This window comes from Cervus elaphus, chromosome 11 (assembly GCF_910594005.1).
Source record: "Cervus elaphus chromosome 11, mCerEla1.1, whole genome shotgun sequence".
Taxonomy (NCBI): Eukaryota; Metazoa; Chordata; class Mammalia; order Artiodactyla; family Cervidae; genus Cervus; species Cervus elaphus.
Genome location: NC_057825.1, coordinates 82,667,427 through 82,692,504, shown reverse-complemented (window position 1 = coordinate 82,692,504; position 25,078 = coordinate 82,667,427). Strand labels below are relative to the sequence as shown.

General features: G+C 41.6%; 1 protein-coding gene across 6 annotated transcripts in view; it reads right to left on the bottom strand.

The window, feature by feature from the left end:
* ATL2 (atlastin GTPase 2) overlaps window positions 1-12,500 on the bottom strand; it is a 68,776-nt gene extending 56,276 nt beyond the window's left edge. The window contains exon 1 of one of the 6 annotated variants that reach the window (XM_043918211.1): window positions 12,317-12,500. In XM_043918211.1, coding sequence (XP_043774146.1) covers window positions 12,317-12,434 — 118 coding nt within the window. In that variant the 5' untranslated portion in view covers window positions 12,435-12,500. Of the gene's footprint in view, window positions 1-11,281; window positions 11,307-11,772; window positions 11,993-12,316 lie in introns of those variants that run through there. The other 5 variants (XM_043918206.1, XM_043918209.1, XM_043918207.1 and 2 more) reach the window with 5 other exon arrangements.
* Between the last annotated feature and the right edge of the window lie 12,578 nt (window positions 12,501-25,078).

The window sequence follows — 25,078 nt, the reverse complement described above, 5'->3', positions numbered from 1 at the left end:
TCTTAGGGCTCGCGCTGCTGCACGTGGGCACCCGGCGCCCTCTCGGGTGGGTGAAGGCGCGGTGTGCCTTCTCGAGAGGGCCTTAGAAGCCGGGCAAGAAGGTGAGCTCAGCGGGCCTCCAAGCTCCAAGGAATTAGCCAGAAAAAGAGAGAGAGAGAGAAAAAAAAAAGACAGAAAGAATAGAAAGAAAGACACGGGGACCCAAGCTCTGATGGAGCAAAGGTGTTTTAATCAACATGGCGTGGGCATATATACTGTCTTACAAGGTGGTTATTCTCAGCAAAGATAAAGATTAAAATTCCAGACTTACAAAACATAAGACGATCCCTATCAAAGACAGAGTTGCAAACAATCACCTTTTACCCTATGGCTCATAAAAAGGAAGAGGGTACTTATCACTTGTAATGAGAAATGCCTGGATTCCTCAGCCCCGGAAAAGCGTGCCTCTCCTCTAAATTCTTGAATATTCAGGAATTAATAAGGGCCAGAGGGTTCCTGACAGATCCAAAACAGCACACAGGAAGCCTCTTGTTAAATGCTTCCTGACACACCCCTACTTTCAAAAATATAAATATAAAAAATTTTCTAATTTGTTAATATGATATATAGCTAGGGTTGAAAAGTATTGGTCTGGAGCCATCATCAATCACCTGGTGAGCTTTTAATAGCAGGCTTCCCTTTCCCTGCCCAAACAGATGCAGCCCAGAATAAGAATACTGACAAAGACACAAACTTGGACTTCAAAACAAACTTTTTTAAGAAGAGAAGTAGCTACTAGCCAAACAGGTACCACAAAAAAGAGTTTAACTATTTGCTCCTATAAAATACTGTTATTAATAACTTATAGTTAAATTTCTCTCCTATAAAACTAGAAGTGAAGTCAAGTCACTCAGTCGTGTCCGACTCTTTGCGACCCCACGGACTGTAGCCCACCAGGCTCCTCCATCCATGGGATTCTCCAGGCAAGAAAATTGGGAGTGGGTTGCCATTTCCTTCTCCAAGGGATCTTCCCGACCCAGGTCTCCCGCATTGCAGGCAGACGCTTTAACCTCTGAGCTACCAGGGATAAAACTGGAACCATGATGCAAATGGTAAAAATGAAAACTTTAAAGACTCCAGGAGACCTTCCACTAATGTCATACATCAGATACTTTCCCCCATCAACTTTACCCATCTGACCAGTAAGACCATCCTTAATCACCAAGCTTTAAAAATACTTTTAAAGAGCATATACAGTAATTCATATTTCCTTCCTTCATTACTCTCAAATCAGGAGATAAACAAAAAAATGTTTTCCTATAAGACTCAAACATTATTTTCCACTTGTAATCTACTGTTTCCACAGTAACCGGCAGTGATGACATAGAATCTTTGCTGTTTCCATTTAAAGAATACTGAACAATCCACTTCAGTATTCTTGCCTGGGAAATGCCATGGGCAGAGGAGCCTGTCCAGGGGGTCGCAAAAGAGTTGGACACAATAGCAACTAAACAACAAAACTATGCTAAAAATATTTTCAAATATGAAGGATATTTTCTTATCGCCACTGCTGCTTTAAAAATAGGATTTTTAAAAGACAGAATTAAAAATTAGTATGCCCAAACATTGTTAATAAAAGACAAAGTAACTAAAAGTTATTGTATATCCAGGGGGTCTCTGGGAGACAAAAATGCTGTCCAGTCATGTCTGACTCTGCAACCCCATGGACTGCAGCATGCCAGGCTTCCCTGTCCATCACCAACTCCCAGAACCAGAGCTTGCTCAAGCTCATGTCCATCGAGTTGGTGATGCCATCCAGCCATCTCATCCTCTGTCATCCCCTTCTCCTCCTGCCTTCAATCTTTCCCAGCATCAGGGTCTTTTCCAATGAGTCGGCTCTTTGCATCAGATGGCCAAAGTATTGGCTTCTGATTTAAAACTGTTCATTATATACTCACTTCTAATTTAAAACTGTTCATTTTATCAAACATGATTTGACTTTGGTTGGCTTTTACGTTTATATAAAACAAAGTTGATTTTCCTCAATATGGATGATTTAGATTATTCCCCACATTGAGCAAACAATAAAATCTGAATCTATTAAAAAAAAAAATGCTGAAGAATAAAAATGCTTGTTATGCATTTATCTAAATAGAAGAAAAATGTAAAATAGATCACAAAATATTTCTCCCAAAGTTTATCATCAAATATTAATCAGCTCTTAAAGCATACATTTAAATATATGTGTATATACTTTAAGATTAGAAAATTTTCAACTGAAATTATTTTTAAAAAGGTGGCAGTTTATGAAGTCAATTTTGTTGACTAGTTATGAAATGCTAGAATAAATAATGGCTTGGGAGGCTCTAAGCAACAAGACAGAAATTCAGAAAAATTCTATTTAGGTTCTGCAACTTAAGAGTCCTCAGTAGGAGAGGACTTTTCTTTTCTTCTAAAGAAAAGTCTTACAGAAAATCTCACCCAAGTCACCCCAAGGGGCCTGCATCTTTGGTATCTTTTTTTTTTAAAAAAAAAAAAAAGGGATAGGAAGACACACTTTTGTTGTGTGGTACACTATTTTAGAGAATCTGAGTAAACAGTAATGAAACTTTTTACATTTAGTTTCAGATAACTTATTTACATGCAGAGGAATTCTTACCCAATGCACAGAAGAGACATGGCTCCTTTTCAGTGGAGGATTGTCTCTAACTGCAAAAAAAATGTGGAACCTAAATATCTACTGATAAATAAACTATGAAAGAGAATTAAAATTAGTGCATAAGATCCAAATGTGTGAGGTGAAAAATGTTAATCACTCAGTCCTATCTGACTCTTTTGAGACCCCAAGGACTGTAGCCCACCAGACTCCTTTGTCTCCTTGGAATCCCCCAGGCAAGAACACTGGAGTAGGTTGCCATTCCCTTCTCCAGGGGATCTTCCTGACCCAGGGATAGAACCCAGGTCTCCCACATTGCAGCAGATTCTTTACCATCTGAGCCACCAGGGAAGCCAGTGCTATAGAGAAAAATAAAACCAGTTAAGGGAAAGGAAAACAGGGGTTGCCATTCGACAAAAGAACAGTCAGGCAAGGCTCCTCTAGTAAGGAGACATTTGAACAGAGGACTGAAAGAACTGGGTATCTGGGAGAAGAGATATTATTAAGAATTTTCTCATTCCTTGAAATAATTTACTGTATGAAATATTTTTAGATGTTGTACCTTTTACTTTAGAAGAGAGAAAAACACATAGAATGCCTACTCTATGCTAATAACTATATAATCCTCAAAAGTAGCTAAGAGTTTTCTTATCTGTATGAAGGAGGACACTGAGGTTTGCTTAATGTAAACAAAATCTAACATTTTAAGTGGTCAGATCACAATGTACACCCAGTCTTTGTAACTGTCCGATCCATCATTCTCCAACTATGCCAAATGAGCAGGTTTGGTGAACAAACTCAGAAGCAAATTCTTACGTGCTCAAGATCTTTATATAAAGTTAAAAAAAGTTACCAAAATAGTTTGTTTAAAAGCAAAGAAGTTTATTTCTCATTTTTATAACAAATCTTAGCATACAGCTATCTTTCTCTTTATTTTTTCAAAAAATTTCCTCATCAAAACTTAATCATTTATAGTTAGCAAATCATTTATATAGTCCCCCATTTGGGAAAAAATTTTTTCTTCATAAAACTTCTAGAAGGGTAGGTTTTAATTGAAGACTTTAAAAACACAAGATGCAATAAAATTATCCTTTCCCATCTTTGGTAAGATATGCATATATATGTACATGTAAACAAATATGCAACTTACTGTTTCATATTCACTGATTCCAACAATGCTCAGCAATGTGTCATGAAGATTCTCTCAACCTAACTACTTCAGACTAGTCATCAGAGAGCAAGGCACTACTGCTAGACACTAGAGAAGTACAATTTGCTACTAACAGTCCTTACTCTCAAAGTTCTGACACAAACAAGTATAAAGTGACAGTATAACGAGAAACAGATATTCTGAGATTATTTAAACCAGGGTTATCAATGAAGATACCCTGGAGAAGGCTGCCTTTCTCTAAGTCATGAAAATCAGATTAAGCTAAACTTAAAAATTTAAGCTAAGACTTCTCTGGTGGTCCAGTGGCTAAGACTCTGCACTTCAATGTAGAGGGTCTGGATTCAATCCCTGGTCAGAACTAGGTCGCACATGTAGTAACTAAAGATCCTGCATGCTGTAACAAAAATGGAAGATCCCATGTGCCACAACTAAGACCCAGTGCCGCCAAATAGATTTTTTTTAAAAAAAGAATAAAAAGAAGTTTAAAAATGCTATGCATTATCCTGAGGAGAGCCATGGAAAATTCTGAAGCAGAGTGATAGGATCAAAGCTGTGCTGCACAGATAAACTGAAAGTGATGAGTGAGTAAGAAGTATAATAATGAGAGTCTAAAAACAGGGAAATCAGATATAAGGGAAACGAAGGAGCCTGAGTATAAGGTGAAAAGCTCAAAGTCAAGAGGGGACAGTAAAAATAGAAAATGATGCATGCAAGAGCTAGCTAACTTCAACATCCTTCTTTAGAGTAGGCAACAGATAATACTAAATTATTCCATATTTTTTATAAGGGACATTCTCTTCTCTACAAGCTTTTATAAAGCAACAAAGCACTAAATTTCCATTTCCAAAAGTACTGTTGGTACAGTGACTCCAAGATTTTTAATACCGCAATCAGGAATCCAACAAAACCAGAGTACATTGCCTCAATTTAGGTAAATGGTTTAATCATTCACTTTGAGGGCCTCCAAACTAACTCTGCAGTAAAACAAAAGATATTAAACTCATAGAAGAGCTATTGAAATTTGGGGTAACAAGCTAGCAAAGGAGTTATTTAAAAAAAAAAAATACACTCAAGCTTAAATTTGGAATAGGCTTTTCATGACAAATCTCAAACAGGTATCTGTCAAGTCTCTGGAAACAAAACACTAAGTTCCACTTTGTTTCAACACTCAACCTCAGATGACTTATCACAGCAGCAGTTTAAAGAAAGGAAAGTAAAGAATACACTCAAATCCCAATCTTGGCTCAATGCAGACAAAATCCTACTAAAAGCAGGGGTAAAAAGGAAATAGGGCCAAAAAGGAACAAATAACCATCTTTCCAGCTAGATAAAATGTGACTAATTTGAAAAAAACAAACGGGATAAGCGTGTCAAAGGTTCTCACTATCCTCTCCTTTGTTCTTTCTCTAAGTTTGGCAATTTTAGATTAAGTGTCAGGATTTCCTGCGGCAGAGAAATACATACATAATCAAAAACAGAGGCAGGGAGCACACATCTCTGGGGGAGCTATTCAGACAGTTTTTCTAGCAGTTATTTAAATAAATTATTTGCTGTATTTGGCTAAAGAAAAATTCATATCCTTTTTTATTAAACATGCTCTAACAAATTTGATCTTTCAGTTGCTTTTAATTGCTTTTAAATATTTCAAGCATCCTTTTTAGAAAAATTCTTAGAAAGCAGGAACAAGTACTTTAACTAAAGCATCCCAACATATGCCTATCTTTCTATCTTCAAACAAGTGGTATAGCCTACAACTCTGCTAAGGACTTCAAGAACTGATAAGCCCAACTTCCCCCAAGTCTTCCTTAACAATATTAACACACTAATTTCTACTTCTGAAATTAGAAACTTATAGGTAAACTTTACTCACAAACATGCATAAGGTCTATCTGATTTCCCAACTACATGAAAGCTTAGAAAGAGTGATCTGTTTCACACTTTTCTACACAGATATTCACTACAAGAAACAGAAAGCTTTTTATAAGGTAGGTGTCAAAATAGCAACATAACATCAAGGGGAGAAAAAAGTTAGTTCTTTGTCCAAGGATGGCCCTCTACCTGACTGTCCTACTCCACCTCTTTACCCCCAAAAGAAAACTAGTCGCAGCCCCTTCAGGCTCTCCTTTACCCTGAGGAGTAACCCTGTACACTCAATAGATGTCAGGTGCTTTGAAAATATTATCTTTGAACCTTAAATTTCTGAAGTAGGTTTTTTGCTGTTGTTGTTGTTAAGGAAGCCGAAGCTTGAAAACTATGGTGATCTGAATCCAGCTCCTAAGTTTGGAAGCTTCTGCCACCCTACTAGGCACTGAAGCAGATGCCCACGTAAGTGAAAGTTGCTCAGTCGTGTCCAACTCTTTGCAATCCCATGGACTATTATAGTTCAGGGAATTCTCCAGGCCAGAATACTGGAGTGGGTAGCCTTTTCCTTCTGCAGGGGATCTTCCCAACCCAGGGATTGAACCCAGGTCTCCCGCGTTGTAGGCGGATTCTTTACCAGCTGAGCCACAAGGGCCCAAGAATACTGGAGTGGGTAGCCCATCCTTTCTCCAGAGGATCTTCCCAACCCAGGAATCAAACCGGGGTCTCCTGCATTGCAGGCTGATTCTTTACTAACTGAGCTATCAGGGAAGCAGATGCCCATACTTTGGTATTAAAAAGAGACAGGAACAAAAAATCAATATCTCACAAAGAATTCAAAACAAAAAAGAAGGAAAAAACCTCCATGTGTGCACACCTAAATATTCAAGAAACTAGTACTAAGTTAATAAGTTCAGACATGCCATCAGAGATGCCAATTTAAGGAAAGAACTCATATAGAACCATTTAAAGTATTTTTTTAAAATAGAGTATTTCCCAAAAACAACCCACCAAGTAAAAAAGCAAACATGAAAAAGAATTTCTTGTATACAAAAGAACTTTTACAAAGATAAGAGAAACACTGAGAGCCAGTCGAGCCAGTCAAATACAAAAAATGCAACTAAAAAAAATTCACATTCAATTACCATGTTAAAATTTCAATATCAACTGTAATCAAAGAAATGCAAATGAAACAAACAGTGGAATCCCCATTTTTCTATGTGTTGGTTCCATGTGTTGGTTGTTTTTAATTAACAACACTCACTTGTGAACAAATGGAGACAGAATGAATGGGTATAACCTTTCTGAATGGATATGTTGATGTGGTCTTCAATTTGAGATTGTACAGGCCATTTGAACTCTGAAATCTACTTTTAAGACCTTACCCTGTAATCAAGATTTATCTAGAAAGATGTTTAGCCAGCATTATTCAGTAAGAAATAACTCCATAATCAAAAGAAGACTAAACAGATGTGGAAATAGTGACAGACTTTATTTTCTTGGGCTCCAAAATCACTGTGGATGGTGACTGCAGCCAGGAAATGAAAAGGCTATGAGGAACCTAGACAGTGTATTTAAAAGCATCACTTTGACAACACAGCTCCATCTAGTCAAAGCTATGGGTTTTCCAGTAGTGAAGTACGGATGTGAGAGTTGGACCATAAAGAAGGTCGAGTGCCGAGGAATTGATGCTTTCAAACTGTGCTGCTGGAGAACACTCGTGAGAGAGTCCCTTGGACACAAGGAGATCAGACCAGCCCATCCTAGAGGAGATCAGCCCTGAACATTCACTGGAAGGACTGATGCTGAAGCTGAAACTCCAATACTTGGCCACCTGACAGGAAGAGCCAACTCTTTGGAAAAGACTCATGCTGGGAAAGACTGAGGGCAGGAGAAGGGGGTGACAGAGGACGAGATGGTTGGATGGCATCATCCACTGACATCGAAAAAACTAAGAACAATGGTGAATTTTGTTCAAATTTCATCAAAATTTCTCTCTACCTTATCATTCAAAATTCAAACCCCCTCCCACCATTCTGATAAAAGTGATCCAGCTTTTACTCCAGCTCATAAACCCAGTCATTCAAAGAGGAAAAGAGCAGCTCAAGGGGTGCCAATTTCACCCCTTTACAGAGTTTCATATAGGAAGCTTTTAAAGTTTCTAAAGTGCCTCCACAGATTATCTACTTAGTAATCCAAAAAAAAAAAAAAAAGCTCTACCAGCTTGCTAGGGTAGATATTTCCTTCAGGAAGGAAAAAATGTTATTCCATTCTGAAGACCATGGAAGTTTACAGTATTCAAAATTAAAATAAGTATGCTCTTATCACTACCCAAGACTCTTCTATGAAGACTACAGAAAGCGGGGGGAGCTTTTTATGGGATTCATGATTAGTGTGGTTTCAAGTCCATCACTTTTCAGGCATTCCTGTGCATACAGACATAAATTACATTTTCCGCCTTTACTGTTTGAAAAGCCAATGTTTTCTACTTGAAAACTGCCATGATTCATGCTGACTCCTGAAACTGAAATAAACAACTTCAGAAGATTACTTGTCACATGATTAAATGATTCTCTAAAATGCAAGTTTATTAAAATAAAGGTAGCTGAGAAATATGAACGTTTATTTTTATCTGATAAAACCTGAACAAAGACTTAACCACACATTATAGTAGTAAGTACCACCAAACACAATGTATGATACTGAGTTAAGCACTTTAATCATGTTTAATAACCCTAATCATGAACACATTATCAGCATTTTATAGATAAAGTTAAAAATTTACCCACCACTCCTGACCACACTAAACGGTCCACATTACAGGGGAAAAAAATTAAAAGAAACTTTCTGACTGCAAATATACACATATATTAATATAACAGAACAAGCAGTCCACCTGGCATATTCTTACCTATACATTACTGTATCTTACACACAGCTTTATAATTTATGAAACACTTGTACCCTCACCTCATTTGTTTACCACAACAGGCCTTATGGGATGATTATCACTACTGCATGTGAGGGGTTTCAAGCTCAGAGTTTAAATGAAGTCACTCAGCTTTTGATTCCTCATTCTTTATCCACTACACTATCTTGATTCTCTATGGTTAAAGAAATACTGCCCCCACAATCAGTATTATACAACAAAAAGGTAAAACCTGCTAGAGAGCCTAGATTAGTATCTTTCATCAGTTACACATTTCGCCAAGTTATTAGTTATTATTTATTCTGATGCCAATCATAGGAATACAAGTTGTACAAATAACTTTACTAAACTGGTACTTTAGCAAGGGAATCCCCTAGATTCTACTGTACTGACCAGACTAACCCCAACGTCTAACTTTATTAATTCTTCTTTCTACAATATCCACCTTTTCCCTTTCTACTTTAAAATTTCCCACTCCACTTAAGTGATTTGCCCTACCTTTACTTTTTAACTGTCCCATCTTCTCATTAGTATGATTTCAGGCTTCATTCAATTTTACCCAGTCATGACTATGATACGTGACAATCTGAATGAAAAGAGGCCCCTACTCTCCTCCAAGTCTGGTGAGGAGCAGTAAGAGTACCTCTGAGTCATTTCTGTGACTGTAGAACAGTCTCAATCACTCCCTTCAGTGGCAATAACTTAATTCCTCCAGAGGAAGGTTTTAAGAATAAAATCAAAGCATGATGTTTGAAGTGCTTTATGTATCAAGTATTATCCTACTGACACTATATCCTCAGGTTGGTCTTTTTTTCTAGATATCCACTTTTAAAGCTATGGAGAAAGCCCTCAATAGGTCTTCTGTATCATGGGTGATAAAGAAGAGTAAAGGGTAGCAAGAAACTTACATGAGTAATGAATTGGAGGATCAAGTTTGGTTATTCTATATTCACATCTATCTTCCTAAAGTTAAATAATGCCCCAAAGAGAAAACAATACAACCCCAAAATGGCTAGACAATCAGAATACCATCACACTTTAAAAAAAAAATTTTTTTAAGCTGTTTCCCTGCACCCACTCTAGAGAAAAACTCCTTCTGTAAAGCTGTAAGTCACTATTATAAAAAGTCTAACTTCTATTCCCACCCTGTACATTTCTGGCCCTTTGATAGACTGCCAAACAGCTTTACTTACAATTGTGTGTCAAAAAGGTCTTCCAATTAAGCATAAACAACATACACAATGCATAAGATGCATTTTTAAAATGCATCTTACTACCAGGTCTCACAATTTTAACTATGTCTTGAACTCCAGCATCAAACTAGGTGACAGTCCTCCAGGTATACTCTTAGTAGCTGCTTAATAGCAGATAAATGGAAAAGGCACAATTTTGGCAACAATCTAAAAATGTCAAGAAACTTACTTTCACTTGTGAGTATTCCAAAACCCTATCCTAAAGTTAAAACAGAGAGGCAAACTAAAAATGAGTTTTAAAACAGGTGCATTCCACTTAAGGCCTGAATCTTATTTTAACTCCTGGTTTATTTGCCCTATAATAAGTGCCTCTTTACTATAAGGGAGCTCCTTCTTCCCCAAATAAAAAATGTGAAGAATTTCAAAACACTTTACTAAATAGATTTAATCACATTCACAGATTCTTATCATCCTACAAAGTCAACAGAAGAGTTCCTAGGTCTTTTATAAGGTCTTACAATCCTAAAAAGAATAAAAAACTAAAAGAGACACAAGCATCTTCCTAAGACTAAATTGCAAGAGCAGCACCTGACTCACCCCAACTCTTCAACTTTATCCAGAAAGCAGAGGGAGACAGAGTTTCTACAGCCGAAATCACCAGATGAGTACCTACTCATTCACAGCCTGTTTGCTCTTAACTTTAAGCACAAATCTCAGCCAATGTACTGAGTTTCTAATGTAGTAATGGGTGACTCAGAGAAAATTAGCAGGGAGAGGGGCTATTTTGGGCAGTCATTTGATAGAAACGGCTTTCAAGTGAAGGACTAACTTCACACACACACACACAAGACAAAAACCTGTGAGCAGCAGACACAGCATTTAATAAATGATGACCCCGATATATCAAGTCTTAAGAATAGCATCTCTTCTCAATGTGCCATAGCCTAAAAACGATGTTCATAACTGTGAGTCATAAAGCAATGTTTCTCCTAATAAGGCAAGCACATAAAACGCTTTGAAACTACATCTAAAACGGTGTAAGTAAACAAACACGCGCACACATATTCCCAGGTCCAAAAGAGCTAAATTAACCAATCCATCGGCATTCCAGAACAACTAATGACTCGAGAATTCCAACCAGAATAGACTTAAGGCATACCTCTCTTCTCTGGGGGCATTTTTTCTGTGTAAACAGCTCTGTCAAGTGCTTTGGTTGGCAAGCAATAATAAAATCAACTTTATTTCCTGTTCCCTGTCCCTTAACAAAACTTCCAGTTTGTCCTCACCTCTGACATACGTTCAACACGTCCAAGGGCTAACGTGGATGATCAAATATATTTCTCATAAACGTTTCTATTAAAGGGAGTTTCTCATCAAAACGTTTTACATTTTACCTCACAGAACCTTTATCAGACTGTGGAGAGAAATTTGAAGAACACAGTTCACACTCAATATACTTAATAAACGCTTATCTATGTCATGGCCATACTTACCTAAGCTCAAGCTTTCACTAATTATAAGCCTTGGAAAACTTTATGCCTTTAAGTACCAACAAAATTCTCAATCAAGATTTCAGGCGTTCAATTCACACCACAGTGAAAGATCAAATGCTAAACTCCTAAAAATAGGGTGTTATGAGTAAGAGAGATACACAACACTGCCGCCAAAGCAAGTGCGTCTTCCAAGGGGCACGGGCGCTCCTTTACAGTAGGAGCTCACATTCAGCAACACCGGGGAGCGAAGGATCAGGTGACTTCACACCACCGACACTTTCAGCCCGATTGGGCCTCACTATGGTCTCAGTACTAGTAAACAGCTCAAACGCCCAGTTTTGACAATTAAATCGGAACTTGCATCCTAGCCACGCACTACCTGCAAGACCGGGTTCGGGAACTGCGGGGCCCCGGAACCGAAGCCCCGGGACACAGCCCTGGCCTGCGGACTGCGGTTCCCTCCTGGAAGGGTGTCTGGAGAGCCTCCCGACCTGGCAGCAAGGTGTCTGCTCCTCCCGCGCGCTGCGCGTCCTCCTCCACCGCCGGGCCCATCACGACCTGGTTAACCCTTCCTCCCTCTCCGCGCGCGAGACACAGGGCAGCGAGTGCCGGCCGGGTGACAGGTCGCCCGGGCGCGTCCGGAGCTCCCGAGGACACAGCCGCGCCGCCGCCGACCTCCCCTCGCCCTGGGTCTGCAGCCCCTGCTCAAGGCCGCCCCCTCAGGTCGGGGCCGACACCGCTACAGACACGCGGCGGCGGGCAGGCAGGGGGGCCGGGTCGGACGCAGAGGCGCGCGCCGCCCGTTCACCCGACAGCTGCGGGAGCCGCGGTCCCAGGGCCGCCCTTTTCAGGCCGCGCGCCGCGGGAGCTCGGGGCGCGGCGGGGCTAGGCCTGGCGGCCAGACGCGGCGGCGGGAGGAGAGCGGAGCCAGCCGCGGACGACGACCCCGCCGCCTGCGGCCGGTGCCCGCGAGCCCGAGCGGCCCGCGCCCTCTCCCCGCGCGGGCCTTGCGGCCTCCACCCTGCCGGCCCGTACCTAGGAGGGTCGTGGACGAGACGTGGTTAACCCCGGTGTTTGAGTCGCTGGTCCGCCGCCGGCGGCGCAGCCCGTGGTGCGGTTCTTGGCTTCGCGTTACCTCGTCCCCCTCCGCCATCTTGTACCGATTTAAAATTAACTCCCCACTGACGTCAAACGCCGCCGCCGCTTTATCAACCTCCCGGGAGCCGGCGGGGCACCGGCAGGTCCTAGCGCCGCCCTCAGTCTGCGCCTCCTCCTCCTCCTCCTCCTCCTCCTCCTCCCCACGCCCTCCCTCGTCCCGCCCCTCGGCGCCGTCGCTCCGCCTCCTCCCTGCTAGCCTGCCTGCCTGCCCCTCGGTTTTCCCAGGCTTCCACTTTGGGGAGAAATTGGGCGGCGACCCCCACCGCAACCTTCTCGCACTCCCACCGCCCTAAAGTCAGGACCACACCCCCTGAGCGCTGTGTAATCGCAGGACTCTCCAGAGAACCAAGTCCCTCCTTCCCAATTCAGTAACCCAATTCTCTTTACGTTTCTTCTCCATAATTCGTTAACTCGTGCACCGCAAATGTTTCATACTCCTTTCCTTCTCTCCTTTTTTATCCCCCACCTCCTTCCCCAGTGCTAGTCTCCCCCTCCTTCTCTCGCTTTCCCTCCATTCCCGAGCTATTGCTAGTGGCCTGCTTTTCCTTTCGATCTTTCTTCGCACAAGTCTCTCATACCGTTTCCCACCTAGAGACCATCCTCTGCTTTGTCATAGCTCCCTTCTACTTGAGACCCTCCTCCTATCTTCTTAACTGTGCATACCCTTGCCCTCCTGCTCCTAGCCCCTCATAGGGTCAAACCAGAACGCGCTCTAATCAGAAAATGAATTGTAGCAGGTCCTTTCCTAACTGATGCACCGTCTTGTGGGGATCCAGTGACATCCTAGAGACAGTTCGGGTCACTTTTAAAAATAAATATCTGCCTGTGGAGGCTTCTGTGAAACATGGTTTCTATTCTTTTGGATCTTTGCCCGTATCACCAGCTTCATTAGAAATTCCTTCTCTCTGGTAAAGGCATGTGTCCAGGTGTCCAAATTGCTGTCTTGTCCAGGTCTTTTCACAGCCTTTCATCTAGCATGACCTCTAGAAAAGCAATGCATCAAAGCTTGCAGAGTGCCATTCTAGAGGGGGTTTTGTTGGACTCTTTATTCATCTGTTTTCTGTGTCAATGGAAAGGGATTTGGAGTTCCTCCTGGGCGTGGTAACTCTGCATCTTGACTCAGTGACCCTGGGGCAACCCCCCAAGCCATGAGCCCTGCTTGATGATAGATTTCCTAATTTCCTATGATGGATTTCCTAATCTCCTATGAGACATCTATTTAATATTGCCCACAGTCTGCATTATGCATCCTCTCAGGTGTCAGAGAAGATGCAAAGATAAGTTATTTTTGTCATCAAAGAATAAACTTCCAGTTACAATTAGCAGTAAACTTAGCACCAGCATGCCCCATCAGGGACCCCTGGAAGGTTAAGGTTGCACTACTAGTCAAGAGACCTCCCAACCAGTGTTGTTCAGTTGCTCAGTCGTGTCTAATTCGTTGCGACCCCATAGATTGCAGCATGCCAAGCTTCCCTGTCCATCACCATCTCTCGGAGCTTGCTCAAACTTATGCGCATCGAGTCGGTGATGCCATCCAACCATCTCCTCCTCTGTCGTCCCCTTCTCCTCCTGCCTCCAGTCTTTCCCAGCATCAGGGTCTTTTCTAATGAATCCACTCTTTGCATCAGGTGGCCAAAGTATTGGAGCTTCAGCTTCATCATCAGTCCTTCCAATGAATATTCAGGATTGATTTCCTTTAAGATTGCCTGGTTTGATCTCCTTGCAGTCCGAGGGACTCTGCTGCTGCTGCTGCTGCTGCTAAGTCGCTTCAGTCATGTCGGACTCTGTGTGACCCCATGGACAGCAGCCCACCAGGCTCCTCTGTCCTCGGGATTCTCTGGGCAAGAATACTGGAGTGGATTGCCATTTCCTTCTCCACCAAGGGACTCTCCAACACCACATTTCAAAAGCATCAATTCTTCAGTGCTCAGCCTTCTTTATGGTCCAGCTCTCACATCCATACATGACTACTGGAAAAACCATAGCTTTAACTATACGCACCTTTGTTGGCAAAGTAATGCCCCTAACCAATGTACTTTCCAATATTAGACAGTTTATCTCATGGGCCACTACAGTGTGCTGGACAGGTCCCAGTCTCCTGACTCCAAGAAGTGTAAAGAAGCCAAAAGCAAGTACAGTCAAGAGATTGAGCACCATGGTCACCTCAAATCCATAAGTTTAAAAGGCCTTCCTTGGGCCTCCCTGGTGGTCCAATGGTTGGGAATTTGCCTTGCAATGCAGAGGACACTGGTTCAATCCCTGGTCTGGGAAGAGCCCACATGCAGTGGGGCAACTAAACCCATTAGCCACAACCACTGAAGCCCCTGCACCAAGAGCGCATGCTCCACAGAAAGAAAAGCCACCACGGTGAGAAGCCCATTGCACCACAACTACACAGGCGCTCCTGCTCGCCACAGCTAAGAACAGCCTGAGGGCAACAGTGAAGACCCAGTACAGCTAAAAAATAAATAATTTTTTTTAAAAAAGGCCTTTCTCCATTTTCCCCATCAGTCATCCCTTTTCAATTTCTTTCTCTTTTTTTGGCTGTGCCAAGAAGCATGAGACCAGGGATCAAACGTATTCTCTCTGCCCTGGGAACACAAGAGTGTTAACCCCTGGACCGCCAGGGAAGTTCCTGTCTTCAGTTTCTCATCACAGTGAAATCTCAGTGATGCTGCAGCCTTCTTCTTCCCTCTACACCCAGCAAGTCCGGGTGATGTCAACTTTGACTTCTAAACCTCCCTCCAGCTCACCTCCTCTCCATCCCCTCAGCCTCCCTCTTGATTTGGACCTCATCATCTTGCTCTGAACTTATTATAACAACCTCCCTGTGGTTCTCCCCGTGTGTAGATCCTCCACACAGACTGACTTGAGTTTTCTTAGATGCAAATCTATTTCATGTGATTTCTCTGCTCAGGATGAAGTTCAAACTCTTCAAAAGAGTTGACAAGGCTTTTCATGATCTGAGCCCGACCTATGCATCAAGCCTCATTTTTCACTACTCTGTCATTTGTTCCTTCATTCTTTCATTTAAACAAAAGAATTTTGACACTGTTGTGTGTGCTGAACAGACTACTGACGAACAAGACAGACAAAATTGGTTTCCTTGGGGACTTCCCTAGAAGTCCCGTGGTTAAGACTCCATGTTTCTAATAAAGGGGCTTCGGGTTTGATCCCTGGTCAGGGAACTAAGATTCCACATGCCGCATGGTATGGCCAAAAAAACAAAATTGATTTCCTTGGGTGTCGTTACTTTCTACACCCCACACAGGCCTCTTCCACCACAAAAAAAAAAAAGTGAGCATCCAGGGGCCCAAAGATCTATGTTGTTCTCTAGTACCTAAGCCAGTGCTTATTAGGGCCTCAAAAATTAGCTGAAAATAAGTGAATGAATAAATTAATGCTGCTGCTGCTGCTGTTAAGTCGCTTCAGTCGTGTCTGACTCTGTGCGACCCCATAGACAGCAGCCCACCAGGCTCCCCCGTCCCTGGGATTCTCCAGGCAAGAACACTGGAGTGGGCTGCCATTTCCTTCTCCAGTGCATGAAAGTGAAAAGTGAAAGTGAAGTCGCTCAGTTGTGTCCAACTCTTCCTGACCCCATGGACTGCAGCCTGCCAGGCTCCTCCGTCCATGGGATTTTCCAGGCAAGAGAGTACTGGAGTGGGTTGCATTGCCTTCTCTGATAAATTAATGAATGGGTTACAATTCCGATTCTATCACTGATTTGCCTAGTGTTTCTACACTCCCAGGTCTTCTTTTTTTATAACTAACTATATAACAGGATTCTTATGGGATCAAATCAACGTACTGAGAGGATTTTCTTGACTGTTAAGATAGCCAACATTGATGGAATGTTTCCTGCTCAAAGTACTTTACATATGTTAAGTCATTTAATCCTAACAATAATCTTAAGAGGTAAATGCCAATGTTACTTTCATCTTACAAATGGAGAAACTGAGGCACTAAGAGATTAAAAACTTGCCTAAGTGGCAGGACTGACATTTGAAGGCAGGCAGTCTGGGTCCACAGCTTATGCTCATATCCACTGTAATGGTGTTCAGCTTACAGACTGTAAATTCCTAGAGGGCAGAATCCATAGTTTATCCATAGCCAGATACTCTGGGATTCTTCTCTCAGCATAAATTATTTTAAAAGCTATTTCTGCCAAATAAACAACTTTTATTTTTATTTTTTTTTAATAAACAACTTTTAAATGTTTAAAATCCTGTTACTAAATGGGCAAAAACATCCACAGACAATTCACCAAAAAGAATGATCAAATTATGGACCTTAAACATATGAAAAAATGTTCAACTTTACTCATAATAAGAGAAATGCAAATTAAAACAACACTGAGACACCATTTCTCACTCGTCAGGTTGGCAAAAAATCAAAAGCTGACGATTACACTCTGTTGGCAAGGATGTGGGGGAACTCAGGCACTCTCCTACATTGCATCCTCACTAGGAATGCAAAATGGTATAACCCCTATGGAGAGGAACTTGGCAATATCCAACAAATTTCATTTGCATTTACACTTCGACATGCCAATCTCACTTCTGGGCGTTAACCCTGAAGATACAATTCCAATAATCCAAAAAAATTTTTGTGCACAAGGGTATTCACTGTAGTGTTATTTGCAGTTGCAAAATATTGGAAGCTAAATATCTGAGCATAGATGATTGGTTAAATAAGCTATGATAATTCTTCATGTTGAGCACTTCTTAACTGTAAAGAAGGAACAGGAAGCTATCTATGAACTGATACAGAGTGATTTCCAAGAGACATTCTTAAGAGAAAAAGCCAAACTGCAAAAGAGCCTATGTAGAGCCTACCTATTGTGTCAAAGGAAAAAATAAAAAACATACATGTATCTGCCAACCTATCCAAAATGAAACTTGGAGAGGTGAAAAAATAAAGTTAGTTGCCTCCAAGGAGTTGGGAGTAAGGGGGATAAAGTAGAAGTAATATAGAATAGAGAATACCTTTTTATCTAGTGTTGACTTCTATTCAACATGATCAAAAAGTAAAATCAACAAGAAAGGGAACAAAGGGCGCTAAAACTGAAAGCAAACCAAATAAATGATTCAATCGCTATGTCCAACTTTTTGCAACCCCGTGGACTGCAACGACCCAGGCTTTCCTATCCTTTGCTATCTCTAGGAGTTTGCTCAAATTCATGTCCACTGAGTCAGTGATGCTATCTAGCCATTTCATCCTCTGCCGCCCTCTTCTCCTTTTGCCTTCAGTCTGTCCCAGCATCAGGGTCTTTTCCAATTAGCCAGCTCTTTGCTTCAGGTGACCAAAGTATTGAGTTTCAACTTCAGCAGATGTGTATGTACATGAATATATTTCCTAGTTTCGTCCACAGAAAAGGCCTATAAGCACAGACACCCAAGTAAAAATCATCATGACCTAGTGCCCACTCTTGCTCTTAGTACTATTCCCTACTAAAAAGAAGTGGAGTCCTTGGAGAAATGACTGGTTCCAGAGCTAGGGTAGGATGCGTACAAGGTGAGCCATGAGCATCATCTTTGTGGCAGAAATGAAGGAAGTAGTCAAAAATATGATGGAGCGTGTCTCAGGAAGACTTTCCTTCTGAGTCTTTTAGGGAAGGAAAGCACAGGTTACTGTGTATGAGATAATGGGAACCGATTGTAGGATCTTTTTAACGGTCATGGAAATGCTATAAGACAGAGGGAAACTTCCCTTCCTGTAAGAGTCAGCGATTTGGGTAACCATTAATGAAAACTGTTACCTTGATTTAGGGGAGGGATAGCAGATGGATGGGGCAGGGCTAGAGAAGGGGAACAAGAAAACAAATGTAAAACAATGGTCATCATGGAAAAGTTGGAAACTGCTGTGGCTAAAATGAGATAAATTGCTCTCTGAGAATGAAGAAGGTTGTGTTAGAGGAAAACTGCATCTCTGTAGACCTTATCGTTTCAGTGATGTGTTTGCTAGAAATTTAATTTAAGGTACACACCACATTTGCAAATTGTTGCTCCTTCATGTGAAGATACGTGTTTTTTGTCCAACAGTGGTTGGCAGAAGATGAATGAGTCATTTCCCTGAGGCTACGGGAGACTAAATCTGGGCACAGGCAGGACTGCTCCAGGGCCTAGTTGACAAAATGAAGAACAAGGCTGAAAAATTGGTCTAGCAGCGTAGGAGCACTAGGGAGCTTGACCCCATCAACTGGCATCTCTTGGTGGATTCTGCAGGCTCCTCTCACTGACCTCGGGAGCAGTGGCCACTGATTGATCTCAGAAGTTGCACAGCAACTGTGGCTAACAAACCAATTTGCCACATCGGCTTTGGTTTTCTTTGGGATTAACATTTTGAGGGAGGGGCCTAAGAGGAAATTTTTGCAGGGAAGGAGGGAAATCAAGATTCTTGCTGGAACAGTTGTGGACAGTAATAAAGACTCTGAGTTATTGATTGGCAGGGAAATGCTATTTCTATCCAAACATAAGCCAGGGTCATTGAATTATATCTTATAAAGGAAATCAAATGAAGAACATCAAGGGTCCCATGAGGCTACTTCTAATAGGACCCTGGACATGTGTACATGCCTCTCTGACACAGCCAGGCTGGCCTCTTGCTGAGAACTGTGGGCATCATGAAAGGCACTTGCTCTGAGTGGAACACTGTTGGCAGATGGATTTCCACCCAGCTTGCTGCTTAATATTAGGTGTCCATTGTTCTCTGAAGCATGGGACAGCTGTCCCTCATGAACGTGACAGGAAATAGTGACCCTTCCAATCCATATTCATCCTCAGAGGTAATGATTTGAATCAGGATATGTGAGCATCAGAGTCACTTAGTGAAAAGAACACCAACTCTGGAGTTCAAACTCCAGCTATACAGCTTGGTTTTATGACCTTCAGAAAGTTAATTAACTTCTTTGATCCTCAGTTTCCTCTGCTATAAAGGTCTCTTCTTGCCATTTTTTCATGATGATTACAGACAATATAAAGTATTTAGCCCAGTGGCTTGCACATGGCAATAAATGATAGCCATCATGCTTATTACTCCAATCAAGTCTAAGAAGAATTGAAGAGCAGGAGCATATTAAAAAAATGATAACACCTATAATTTTAATTAGTCTATAAAATATCTTTATAAGGCAAGGACTATTGACACCATCAGCCTTTTGCAAAAGAAGAAACTAGGGCTTTAAAAGTTGGCATAGGGACTTCTATGGTGGTACAGTGGATACGAAGTGTATGTGTGTGTGTGTGTGAGTCGCTCAGTCATCACGTGCCTTGGAGCAACTCAGGCTGTGCACCACAACTAGTGAGCGTGCACGCTGCAACTACTGAAGCCTGTGCACCCTAGAGCCTCTGCTCCCCAATAAGACAGGCCACCACAAAAAGAAACCTGAGAATCCCATCGAAGAGTAGCCCCAGTTCGCTGCAACTAGAGAAAAGCCCACGGAAAGCAACAAAGATTCAGTGCAGCCAAAAATAAAGAAATAAATAGAATTCTAAAGAAAAAAAAATAAATTTAAAAGGTGACATAAATTGTTCAAGGCCACATGATTAGTAAATTGAAAAGCTGAGATCTAAATGCAGCTCTGTCTTCCTCCAGAGTCTATGTTCTTAACCATCAATCTCTGGATAACACACTGGCCTCAGGGTTAGACATTGGAAACACTATAATCGTAAGAACCATTTATGTTGATCACTAAACAGCTTCTGGATATCCAGGAAACTTTCAGGTGGCTGGAGTGGAAGTAAACACAACTCAAAGTCCAGAAGAAAGGCACCCAGGAACACCTTGACAACAACAGAAACATTACCTGAATGTTCAATGTCTATGGAGTTTACAGAAGAATTCTATGGAATTCACAGGGGCTATAGAATCTTGTGGTCACTAAAATTGTTTAGTGATAGGAGAAACAAAAATCCAAATTAGTGAACTGGACTTGATTGAGTACATTTTGAAAAGTAGGTAGTGACTTGGTTTTTTAATTAAGATAAGCATAAAAAAGAACACTGGTGGGAACTCTTTAGGAACTACACTATAGTCAATAACATCTTTTGAAAAATAACGATGAAGGAGTGAATGTAGTCCCCAGGGTACAAAAAACATGCTGGTATCTTAAAGCAAACACTGCCACATGCTTTCAATTCCTCTGAGAACAGGGCCCTGAATGATAACCACCCCAGAGAGCTCATCCAGACACAGTTTACAGCACCCTCTCCCATCACTCCCATTCTTAGGAATGCCTTCGAAGTCAGTGGGAAATCCGTGCTTCTCAGAAGGAGCTGCACATCTTAGCCTCTTCTAAGATTAAGGCAATATCCACTTGGGCATATTACAATCAACGTATTCAATATTTTCTTTGTAACTGGAAAGCAGTCAGATCTTTCTCACACCCCAGCTTAATTCCAGACTCCCCAAAACTGGTTGCCGAGTTGGCAGGCAAAACACTCCACCTTCATGATGCACCTAGAATTAATTGTCCCTGTTGTAACCTACTTAATCCTTGGATTCACCGCCACCAGTGTAATTCCATCATTATATTCTGACTGTTACAGCTGTACTTCACTTCAAACACTGCCCCCGCCACCTGCCTCCCCAGCCCAATGCCATTTCTCCTGACCCCTAATGTTCTTGAGGTTGGTCTTCTGGTAAAAACACCAAGAAAGTGAGTTTCTTATTTCTTTTACCATAACAGCTCTATGCTCAAGCTGAGATATCTGCAGGTAATGCCATTGCCATCTGATCTGATGGCAAATATTTACCATTTAAGCTTGTCCTGATTGCCATCCAAGAAGGTGAGCTAACATAAATCATAATGAAATGATTGTTATTTTGACATTCAGTTTTAGGATAATTTGTTATATGGTAATAGATAATCAGACCACATGCATATAGTATACTACCAGTGTGTGAACATATATAGGTAGTAAAAGTATAATCTAGTACATAGTAACAGGAAAGATTGAATTCAGGATATCACTCTGGTATAGTTGTTTGCTTTTGCTATGTAAAGCATTGGTACTTAATTTGTTGTTGTTTTGTTTTGTTTTATTTGACAAGTAAATACAGATGATACAGATGACATATAGCATTTGCTTACAGGTCAGGTTCCCTTGCTACGCATGCACAAATATCCACTGGTGGCCACTGTCAATGACTGTGGCCATGCAACTCCCATCAGGAGCAGATCCAGGATTTGTGGGGTCTAAAGCACCTGTAAATTTGAATAATTTTTTTAAGACAACAAATTATGAGTTAAAATTAGATTTGAAAGTAAATTTTTTTTAAAGTGGGCCATTTTTAGTCTTTGTTGACTTTGTTACAATATTGCTTCTGTTTCATGTTTCTGGTTTTTTGGCCACAAGGTATGTGGAAACTTTGTTCCCACAGAGATTGAACCCACACCCCTTGCATTGGAAGGTAGAAGTCTTAGCCACTGGATCACCAGGGAAGTCTCAGAAAGTAAATATTTAGAATGAGAAAAGGAATCCCAAAAAATCACAAATTTTGTAAAGTTAACATTTCACAAATATACAGAAAGTTTATATATTTATTAACCTCATGTCATACATCCCATGGGCTTCCCACGTGGCACTAGTGGTAAAGAACTTGCCTGCCAATGCAGGAGACTTAAGAGATGCAGGTTAGATCCCTGGGTTGGGAAGATCCCTTGGAGGAGGAAATGGCAACCCACTCTAGTATTCTTGCCTGGAGAATCCCAGGGACAGAGGAGCCTGATGGGCTATGTACTATGGGATTACAAAGAGTTGGACACGACTGAAGTGATTTAGCATGTATGTGTACAACTCATACTTTCTTTCTGACATTTTTGGCTACACAGTCTTTGATTGGCTTTTCATATTATATGACTTTGGGTATCATTTTATGAAGAGAAAATAATAAGACAATTTAATTTTTCCTCTAGCAGAGTTAATAAAATTTCATTTATTGATAGCTTAGAAAAGTCTCTTTCAGCTTCATAACACTTTATTGCTGGTATGTAAATTTTTAGGATTACTGTCAAATTTGGGGAAATCTGTCAGGTCTCTTTCATGTAGGAGCTTCAGATTTCAGGGCATATCAAGTTTTGTTTTCGGCATCAAATCTCAAATACTCTTCAGATTGAAAATGCATGGGGTGTTTATAACTGTATGTGCTGCCTTTTGCAATAGTGTTAACAGGAGAGAAATTCCATTTTTCATCATCATTGATGAGGACAAAATCCTCTTTTTACAATTTTACCCATCTAGTGGTTGGAAGAATTTTCCAGAGATTAGTTTTTGGCTCCAGACTTTCCAACATTGTTTTTCCTCTGCTCCCCACAAACGTACTGCTGATGCTGGGCATGTAGGACACTTTAACTCAACCTTGCATGTGTTTCTGTCACCTTCAAGCCTGAGAACAGGAACAGGGAGACAAAGGGTTCATGTGATCTGCTCTGCCCCTTTCGGGCTTATGTCAAGAAGTCCATGTTAAACAGAAACCAGAGGGATTTTGAGTCCTCCCTGCTACTCAGGACTCAGGGAATGAACTCGTCCACTGAGTGGGCTTGCTCCTTCAAGAAATGGTCATAACAGGTTAAAACGGATGGTGCAGAACTTCCCAGGTGGTCTAGTTGTTAAAACTCTGAGTTTCTACTTCAGGGGACTAGAGTTCAACCCCAGGTCAGGGGAGTAAGATCCCTCATACTGCACGGTGCAGCCAAAGAAGTAAATTAAGATAAAAACGATGGACATGGGGATAGGTGGAAACAGGGCTTGGTTATTCCTTCTCAGCCTCCCTTGGCTGGAGTCTAGCCATCTCCACATACACCAGGGAGGACTAGGAAGGTAGCTGAGTTGGGAACCAGAGGTCATCATTTGTGAGTACAGCATGTTGAACCGAAGCTCGGAATCAGATGGAGGCTGCAGGCAAGCTTCAGACAGGTAGGCCACACCGAGGTGACCTGACCCGGCAAAAAAGAGCACTGGGTCCTGAACACCCCAAAGAACAGAGCACAAGCAGATCAATTCCAGCTCCACAGATGAGTGCAAGGGGCTTAGGGACAGAGGAGCCAAGCCACCTCACAGCACAGTCCAGCGAGGCCCCCCACAAGAGCAATGGGACCCAGATATGTATCTGGGAATCTCCCCGTGACAACTGGTAAACCTGAGTAAGCTCTCCACCCTGCAACCCTGTTCCTTTAGCTAAGTGCTCTGGGAGCAAGTAGAAACAATGGAACCTAACATACTAGAATTAGATCTTCAAGTCACAGGAGTGGATCCCTGGAAGCCTCTACTAAGACTTCTAACAGCACAAGGAAAAAATTCTTTTCTATTTCTTTAATTTTGTATCTATATAAGATGATGGATGTTCACTAAACTTATTGTGACAATCATTTCATGATGCCTGTAAGTCAAATCATTACGCTGTACACCCTAAACTTATACATTGCTGTATGTCAATTATATCTCAATAAAACTGGAAGAAAAAAATAAAGTGCATTTCTTGCACACAGCAAAAGAAAAAAAGTAACATTTATCAGGTACTTACATGTGTCTGGTAATTCACGTTACCATAATAAGGTAACATATTTATATTACTTGTTTTTCAGTTAAGCTTCACAACTCCAAAGCAAAGATACTATTACCTATTTCCGTTTTACACCAGGAAGCCTGAAGCCTAGACAAATTAAATAATTTGCCCAAGGTTTGTTGTTGTTGTTGTTGTTGCTCAGTGGCTAAGTCTTGTCCAACTCTTTTGTGACCCCATGGACTATGGCCCGCCAGGCTCCTCTGTCCTTGGGATTCTCCGGGCAAGAATAACGGAATGGGTTGCCATTCCCTTCTCCAGGGGATCTTCCCAACCCAGGGATCAAACCTGTATCTCCTGCATTGGCAGGCAGATTCTTTACCACTGAGCCACCAGGGAAGCCCTGCCAAAGGTTATGCAGCTTATAAAATAATGGAAGGTCTTCCCGGGTGGAGCAGTGGTAAAGCGGAGCTAAGGCTTTAAACCCACTGGTAGAACTTGGGAATTCACACTTGAAACCATCAGTTCTGTTTTCCTGTAGCAACTTGAGGAACTCCAGGTGTGTGATACCAATAGCTCCTTGGGGGTGGCCTGACTATCCCCCACTACAAGTCCCTTCCTTGTCACCACATGCCATCAGGGGCAGATCTCAGAATATAAGATTTCTGTTCCAGTGTATCAGGTGTAGTTTGCCTTTCAAATCCAGAGCCTCAGAGGAGGGTCACCTGTTGCTGGAGAAGAACTTCACATCAGCCATCACCACCTCGTGGATAGCACACTGGACCACGCTGGCAGTGGCTGACCTCACCCTCCATCATGTACCCTTTCTCCACTCCATTCCAGAAGCTATGGTGCATTGTAAAGGCATGCTCAACTCCCAGCACAGCCATGTTTTAATCCATGGAAATTCATCCTTAAACATAACCACGCTTGCTAAGGGTAACCCAGAAACTGGAGCAGCCAGGGCTCCAGACTGCAATTCTGACTCTGTGGTAAGAATCCTTGAAAATGTGTTTAACTTTATGGACTTTCATTTCCACCAAACTGAAGAGGGTGCGACATACTATTATCATTTATAGGCAGGTGAATTTGTTTTCTTCTTGAGCAAGTATTCATGTTGGGTTCAGGGTTCTCCTC